The sequence below is a fragment of the Chironomus tepperi genome, unplaced genomic scaffold (assembly GCF_022539635.2).
Source record: "Chironomus tepperi strain 1889 unplaced genomic scaffold, CSIRO-AGI_Ctep_v1 contig_81, whole genome shotgun sequence".
In the NCBI taxonomy this organism is placed as follows: domain Eukaryota; kingdom Metazoa; phylum Arthropoda; class Insecta; order Diptera; family Chironomidae; genus Chironomus; species Chironomus tepperi.
This window is the reverse complement of record NW_027226203.1, coordinates 1-8929: the sequence shown is the minus strand read 5'-3', so window position 1 is coordinate 8929 and position 8929 is coordinate 1. Positions and strand designations below refer to the sequence as shown.

General features: G+C 32.7%; 2 protein-coding genes across 2 annotated transcripts; both read right to left on the bottom strand.

The window, feature by feature from the left end:
* Positions 1 to 4686: 4686 nt before the first annotated feature.
* Positions 4687 to 6470, bottom strand: LOC139085680 (leucine-rich repeat-containing protein 15-like). The gene is made up of 2 exons (XM_070633793.1): positions 5564 to 6470; positions 4687 to 5232 (listed from the first exon to the last, which is right to left on the bottom strand). Exons 1-2 carry the CDS (start codon positions 6468 to 6470, stop codon positions 4718 to 4720), a joined length of 1422 nt encoding a protein of 473 aa, XP_070489894.1. The 3' UTR covers positions 4687 to 4717.
* An 84-nt stretch (positions 6471 to 6554) lies between these two features.
* Positions 6555 to 8160, bottom strand: LOC139085681 (leucine-rich repeat-containing G-protein coupled receptor 4-like). Its single transcript, XM_070633794.1, has one exon. It carries the CDS (start codon positions 8119 to 8121, stop codon positions 7216 to 7218), a length of 906 nt encoding a protein of 301 aa, XP_070489895.1. The 5' UTR covers positions 8122 to 8160; the 3' UTR covers positions 6555 to 7215.
* Between the last annotated feature and the right edge of the window lie 769 nt (positions 8161 to 8929).

The following is an 8929-nucleotide window of genomic DNA, read 5'->3' as shown; positions in this document are numbered from 1 at the left end:
GCACTTGCTACAGTTATTTTGGTGCGCAAGTATTGAGGATGATTGAGGAAGTTAGGAATATGGGAAAGATAAAGGTAGGAAGAAGCGCTTTTGTTTTCTCCAGAGTTGGGATCGGCTTTGATTTTGTATGAAAAACTGGACTCAAGTCGACTCATCTTGTTATAAAATTTGAGTCGACATTGAGCTCTGCTTTAGGTTTTTCAATTAATTTTTTGATTTGCGTAACTGACTGGATTGAAGTTTTGATAATTATTAGACATCCAGAACCAGTTTTAGGCATCACCTAAGCCCTAAAAACGCACGCCGTAGATTTGACTAAAAATTAGGGTCTCGACGATGTCATGAGACCGGATTTCATCAAATCTGAATTTAGATGAGAGTCACGCTGGCATGAGACCGGATTTCGGGCATTTAAACGCCGTGTGCTTTCCGGAGAGAGATACTATTGATGTCAATTGATCTAAACTGTCAGTGAACTGAAAAAATTAGCGCAAACTTGGCGATTTTGCATTAAATTAGCGACTATGATATACTATTCGCACAATGAAGTCCATAGGTTTTGCGCAATTTCTATGAATTTATATATAATGACACATAAAAGAAGTATCACTAGGTCGGTGAAGAAATGAGCTTCATGAAAAAATGGCTTACCATCATCATTTTTGAGTAAAATTAAGTTGCATAAGATGTCTATGACATAACTCAGTACAATACCATCCTTAATTCGAGTCTACAATTCGATCATCAGCAGACATTCAGACACGATGTCAAATCACATCACCATAACCCCTTCATTCCCTCAACATCTCAATATTCACAGCTAACAAATAAATAATACAAAATGAGTCACACTTTTAATCTCCTTCGAAATGATATGAAACACTTGTCACAATTCTCCATGGGAACGTCAAGTGCATACAGGCGCATTTTAAAGCATGAATTCTCTAAATCCGATTATGAGTTTTGATTCCATGCCGAATGTTTAATTTTATGGAATTTTTCTCATGTCAAGTTTTATTTTTTTGTATCCTTTTCCGCTGTTATTTTTAGATACATTTTTATGTCTGTATCATTTTTAGTGACTAAGACTGATGTTGATTAAGTAGAAACTGGACGGAAATTGAGCATGATTTGAACTATGACACAGCTCATTTTTCACCATCCAATGTCCATCAAAAAAGGAAAAACTTTTTCCAGGTAAAAAGCAAAGTTTTTCTTTCCAAAAAAAAACCTTTTGAATTTCTGCATGAAACAACGAAATAGATTACTTTTAACTGTAGAAGAAACTTTTATCTGACAGTTCATGTAATTGATTGATAAGAACAAAAAGAATTATTTTTTTGTTACTTTTACTCTCATTTTTCTTACCTTTGACATAGTTTTTTGTCTATTTAATGGGATGATTAATGAAGATACACGAAAAAAAGTTGAGAAAATGCATTATCAATTAGTGGATTAATGTATTTTGGATGTTCTTTTTGTGGGATATTTAGTTGTGGATGGGAAAAAGTTTTGAGGGATTTTTTGGGGATTTGCAGGGGAGATAGGGTGATTTTTTGCAATTTACATGCTTTACAGATCGATTTTGATCCAAAATCCTTCCAAGATGACGTTTAAATCTAGCTCAATTGCCACCTACTGCTTCCCAAATGTCAATTCTAGATAGACAAGAGTCTCATGCAGGCAATGATGATATATACTCATCTAAATCAGCGTGCTTACGTGTATACTCAATCAATATAATTAAGCATGCTCCTCGTCTGTTCGAGGTGTTATTTCCCAAATTCTATGTCTTGTTCTAAGGATCGTGATGCGATTTGTCGTCTTTAGAACTAGAAATTTTCAAATGTTCCGAAGGATAGAGCTGTCTTTAGACATTCTTTTTGCGCGGTAGTGGCCCCTCCTGCGTCCCAGCCAAAGAAGTAAGTAAGTAAGTACGAACTAGAATTCGAATTAGCCCGTAAGGCACACGAAGACACACGGTTTAGAAATGACTGAGTATTGGGTTTCAGGTCGACGTAACTCCAACGTGGATGAAGATTGAATAAGAATCAAAGACTCTTACAAGAACTCACAACATTTATTATGCAATTTTTGAATCTCAAAACCTAAACTGAGCTAGAATTCTCATCTCAATCTTCCATCCACCCAGATATCCCCTCCCCATACATTTCAAAATCCTCACAATTTTTCTCAACCACAAAAAAACAAAATTCAATCAGAAGTTAAAAAATAAAACAAAGCTGTCAAGTCAATTTGACATGAATGACAACTTAACACATTTCCATTTTCTACATGATTTAACATAAAATTTATACTTTATGTACACCATATAAATGATGGTAATAAATATGTTGAAAAAGGAGCCTTTAAGAGGAGCAAAAAAAATAAGCAATTGATATTGACTCTGAAATGTCAATAATTCACAATCCATTACCAATCCATTTGTCAACTGTTGAAATGTCCCTTAGATTGATTTTGGGGGGTATTTATGGGAGGTGATTTGTGTACTGAATGTCCTGGAAGGATCACGACGTAAAAATGACTCAAAATCCACCCTAAGGTCAGAACTCTGGCGTTAGACCAGAGTCGATGAAAACCGGCCTAAAACCATTTCTACTGATGATTAATCAGGCACTAATCAGGCGTGACTCTTCCATGGTGCCAGATTTGGTTTAAATTCGATGTAAGAGTCATGTCGGCTCTGATCTGGATTTTGGATCAATTAACCGATTTTCGCCATTCCCGGCTAGCTAATCTTTACGAATTCATCGTTATAAACCAAAAAATCAGCACAAAAATACTGAAAATCTGACGTAATATCCTCAAGAGCAAAGAATATCATCAAAATTGCGTAAACAAATAGCTTCAACTTGCAAAATAAACAGACTTGACATATTCAATTCACATCAGTAAAATCATAAATTTTGTGAATATTTTCGATTATTTTAAAATATCAGGAAGTGATTTTTGATATTGCATGATATTATCAACAAGATCTTCATTGCAGGAATTGAGATAAATTTCAATAAATTTTTCAATTTCTTCTTCAATCAACAAAACACAAACAAATCAATAAATTGCAGTATATCCACTACAAATTCTTATCCCTATCAGCAAAAAATTTCAAATTCAAATAAATTGCATACATTTTTCAAGTCCAACCTTTTCCATGTTTGGTGAATTTCATATCAATTGATTCTTAGAAATTGCGTAACAGTTTCCAATTCTGTCATGTGCAGTCGCATCTGACTCTCAAAAAAAAAGTTACAGTTAGTTCTTCATCAGCAAAAAAAAATTATTTTCGAGTGCCAATTTTGATTTTCCACGCATCATTAAATGACAATCAGGCAATGGATGAGTCTTTTCTATTCAATTCCGTGACGCATTGAAGAGTTTTGTTGTTGTTTGTGGGGAAAAATCGCAGCTGCTTCAATTCACGCATTTATGATTTTTAGGATATAATTTTTAATTATTTTTCGATCGATGAGCACATCTCGTGTGTGTGTTTTGATGCTGTTTTTGTGATCTATTGTGTAAAATTGAAAAATGAGAATAAAATAGGATTTTGGGCTCGTCAAAAGTGATGGGATAGGGGATGGAATTGATGATTTTTTAGATGCTACGTCGAATTTGAGCTTCACTGAGTTAAGGTTTAATTGAATTTGTGAATTTTGAAGAACTATCCATTTATGCTTTAAATGACGCTTCTTTTCTCCCGACTGCATTACTGAACCATCTGATCTACCCCATCCTGTAATTGTAATGTCTCTAATAGGCCCTAACAGTCAAAAAGCATAATTTAATTGTACTGAAATGCCACTTCGGTATCATAGCCTGTAAGACGTCGTGAGCATTGTATGAATTCTAATGATAATTATCGACAGCATTCTATATAATGCTTGAGAGGTCTGTCTATGGTCGGAATAGAACCTACGTCCTAAAAAATGAGTTAATCTTACATCCAATCATATGCCTAATCAATCGACCATAAAGGCTTTACTCTTGCAATGGCGGATTTTCCTGTATATGGCTCGATACCCTAGATACCCAGACACTACATAACAGCATCAAAATTTTCATAGTACATACCATTCTTGAAAACTATAAAACCTCAAAAAAAAAAGAGAAACAAATTCATCATTATGCAATTTTATTCAACATTTCCTCCCTTTTTTGCATTACCTGATGTCCTAAACACAAACAAAATAAAGCCAAAAAAAATAATTCTTAGTTTATTTTAGTTCCAAATATGAGGATAGTACAATGAGAGGTAAATTGAGACGAATTCAATTGAAATTTTTTTTGGGTATGTAAAAATGGTAATGGAAATAAAAATTAGGGTGATTTTTGATGCAACAGCAACTATTTTTATATTTGCGTATTATTTGTGTATTTTGCTGGTTTTTGTGGGATGTTCTGGATTAATTCATTTTTCATGTTGAGTTTTTATTTTCTGAAAATAATGATCTTTGTTATGCGTCATTGTTTTGCGCTTTTAAAATGGACTAATGTAAAGCAGAGGTCGATATCGACTCGGAATTTTGTATGGAAAAGTCTACTCCACTTCATACAACATCCGCGTCGACTTCAAGCACTGCTATAAACTGATACCATTTATTAAGCTATAAATATGATAAGATAAAGTATATAACCCGGATTTCCAGGTTCTTATCGTACAGCTACCTTAAAATAAACAACAATTTTACAACCACATTTATCGACAGCCACACGAACATCCTTTAATCTCAAAAAATTGATTTTCAAGTTCTCTGACAGCCGCAATCAGAATTTTATTTTGATTCCTCAATTCCTCCTCAATTTCCCATTTATCCTTTGAGACAGCTTCAATTTTATTTTCCAGATTTTCAATTTTTTCCTCAAATTTTGAGGTTAGATAGTTGATTTTTGAATGTAATTTCTTATTTTCTTCGGTAAGCACATCGATTTTGCTTTTTGTGGCTTGATTTTCATCTTCAAGATTACAAACTCGTTCATCTAAATTTCCAGTGACACATTCTGGTGGTAGATTTGTATCGATTGTTGTGGATTCTGTGATGATTGGTGATAAAGTGGATGTTGTTGTTGTTGCTGTTGATGATGTAGTCTGTGGTGTAGATGATTCTGTTGTTGTCTGGGCTGTAGATGACTCTGTTGTGGACGATGCAGTAGATGGAAGTAACGAAGTTGTAGTTGTAGTAACAGTAGTTGTAATTGTGGTAGTTGTAGAAGCTGTTCAGAATATTTTTAATTACAAAATTAAATTTAAATTGCTCTGATTTTTAGCTAAAGTCTTAAAAATACCCGGGTGGGTAAAATAAAGCGTTAGTACCAGTCATTGACTTGCAATCTTTTGGCTTTGTGGCACAATTTGGTGGTAAGTGTATACCGAAATCGCATACGGCATACGGTTTATGACATTTCCAAAAAATGTTAGCGCTACATTCATGTGCCGCGACACACAGGTTGCCCACCACTGAATCAGACATTGCCTTGCCTTTAACTAGTCATAACCCTTTTTTTCTCACTCAGGAATTACTCACAAAACCTCAAAGATACTCACCAAGCTTAATATCCTCATAATTTCTAAAACATTGGCTTAACATTGTCCTCATAAGTAGTCTCGATAGAGTTATATCGACGATGTTGCTATTGGCGCACTCATTATTAATCAAATTTAATGTTGTAATTCCTGTATTGTCGATAAATCGCTCATCAATCGCTTCTATTTGATTACTTGCCAAATTTACAGTATTTAAAGTTGGTAAAATTCCAAACGAATCAGCATGGATGATTTTCAGGCTGTTGTTGTCCATTCTAATTGTTAAAACATTTGACAATCCAGTAAAAATATTTTTTGGTAGTTCCTCAATCAAATTATTCTCTAAATACAGAAATCGCAAGCTTATTAATGATTTGAAGACATTTTCCGTTAAATTGGAAATTTGATTGGACTCGAAGTCAAGCACCAGAAGATTATGTTGACTTGCAAGGCTGTTATCAGGAATTTCTGTGATTTTGTTAAACCACAAAAGAAGGTAATTTAGCACAAAATTCTGTTTAAATGAATTTTCATCTATAGTCTTGATGTTGTTATCTTTCAGGTCTAAATATGATAGATCTTTGCAGTTTTTGAAGGAATCTTCATCAATTTTTTGAACTCCCATTCCCAAAAGTTCAATAGTTGTAGTGTTGCTGAATTTTTCACAAATTATCGATGGAATATTCATCGTGTATGATTCAGAAGAACTAGTAATGTATCGTACATGGCTGTCTGTCCTTAGAAATAAATGCGTTCCATTAATTACAGTAAAATTGTTAAGTCCATTTGGATTAATTATTGTAAGATCACAACGATATCCATTTAATAGATTTGTAGAGTACACACATCTTAAAACTACATTCTGTCCATAAATTGAGTCAATATTGAAGATGATTGCAAGGACAAGAATCAGATTGTTAACCTTCATGATAATGTTTTGTCACTCTTTCACTTGTTTTGAAAATACTAAATAAAGTAGCTGATTTTATTTGATTTTTATACATTTTTATTATCCACTTCAAGGTTTATCTTGGTGATTCCCGACGTAATACAATATATAACAGATTATCAGATATTAAATGCTTTACTTCAATTTTAATCTATTTAATTAATTTATTAAGGTAATTATTAGAGTGTGATTTTCTCAAAAGCGACTGTTATTTATTTTTCAAATAAAAAATTGTCGTTGATTTTCAAAAAAAATTTTGACCGTTATTTCAACTTTCTTCGTAACGTAAATTTTAATTTTAAAATAAATCGGAGTTCGAACTCTTTAAAAATGTTCGATTTTTTCGAAAATCTAATATCGAAAACTCGAATTTGATACAGCCACACTCTGATAATCATTAATAATTAAGTGAAATTTAAAATTAATTTAGGTGATTCCCTTAATGCACTTAGATTTTGACCGAAACGTGTCCAGATATCATTATTATAGATTGCGCCTTAATACAGTGATTAGCGACCTGTGTGCTACGGCATACTGGTGTCCCGTCAAGAATTTTTGGAAATGGCATGAATTGTATGCGCTGTGCGGTATCGCTAGACTTAGCACCTTGGTGTGCCACAAAAAATAAAAGATTGCTCTTTACTGCCTTAATATATAGCTTATATTGATCTAAACTTAAAAGTAATAACTTAATTTTGACAGTATCAACTTGTGCTGCCGATTATTAGCCAAATGTTTTCCTATAATTATCAAAGCACACCTTCAGCTCTGCTCTCAAGACATATCTAGTCGGTAGATCTTCAATACGTTTATTAGCACAAATATTATTCAACATATGAATCAGGTTAACACTTGTATTGTCTATAAACTTCTCATCAATTGCATATATTTGATTACTATGCAAATTCACTGCTTTTAATTTTGGCAGCATTCCGAATGGATAAGCATGAATGACTTCGAGTTTGTTACTGTTTAAATATATCATTGTCATATTTTTTAATCCACTGAAAACATTTGCTGGTAAATCCTTAAGTAAATTTTCGTTTAAAAACAAAAAATCCAAACTTATTAATTGACTAAAAAAATTTGCTGGTAAGGAACTAATTCGGTTGGTTCCAAAATCGAGTCCTTTAAGTTTGTGTAAATTCATCAGTAGATTTTCAGGCAGCACGGCTATCTCATTATTTTCCAAAAACAGTTCAATTAACTCTGGATTATTTTGGAAGGAATTTTCATGAATCTGGTTGATTTTATTGTTTCGGAGATGGATGTACTGTACATTTTTACAGTTTTTAAAGGAAAAGTCATCGATCATACGCAGTCCAAAATTATTAAGCTGAATTCTCACTAAATTTGGAAATTTCTGGCAAATTATTGATGGAATATTTGACGAATTTGATCCAGTTTTGTAAAACATGATAAAAACAACATCCATGTCTGTCTTTCCATCTAAATGTGTTCCATTTATTCCATTAAAATTATTGAGGCCACTTGGATTGATGATCGTTAAATCACAAACGTAACCAAATGCTGAATTTATCACATATCTACAGTTTAATACTTCATTTTGTCCATTAACTAAACAGACAATTGTAGAAAATATTAGAATAAATATCAATATTGAGTTCATATTTCACTTTTCTTTTAAAAATTATACAGAACTTAACGTTCCAACAGTTTTATTAGTAATTGAAGAAATGTCTTGTTGTCTTTGTTTTTATACAACTTTTTTATTGCGCGTTTCAAGTTTAAATAATAAAACTACAAATGAATAACATCTCACACTTAAAACAACACAAATCATTACCTCATCTTGCAACACTCGAGGTTTTCGGGGAAATACTTGGAGGTTGTACACTAATGACGTCTTACTAACAATAAGTAGTTGAAATTCATAATATTGTACTATTCGTAAATGAAGAGAGGATATGTGATGTCATACTTGAGGGTCTATCACTAGTAGAGCAGAGTAAGGTGAATTAAATGCTCATGAACATCTCCAACTAGTATATTTAGATAATACAAGCTCTTGAAACATACTATTTGTTCATTAGAGCACGATGAAACTTGTTGTAATATTTTCATATAAGGGACGTTCTACTTGTTACGTTACAGAAAATCGATTTTTTAATTCTTGAGAATTTCTGATCAGATTTACCCCTTTCTTGGTAATGTAATAAGTGGTGGCACTTAACCTCTAATAGCACAACCTTGCCATAGTGAGATGATTAAAATCCTAATTTTCTTGAGACATCATTTAAAAAATAACAATTAATGACACTACACAATGATTCACATACTACAGTTGTTTACTTTTTACCAGTGGATGTAAGATAAAATCAGTTTGACTGTAGTATTTTCTAGGGAACTAGGTTGTAAACAAGTAAGCAGTTATCTTATCTAAATTGCAATAAAATGCGCCTGATATCAGACAGGGA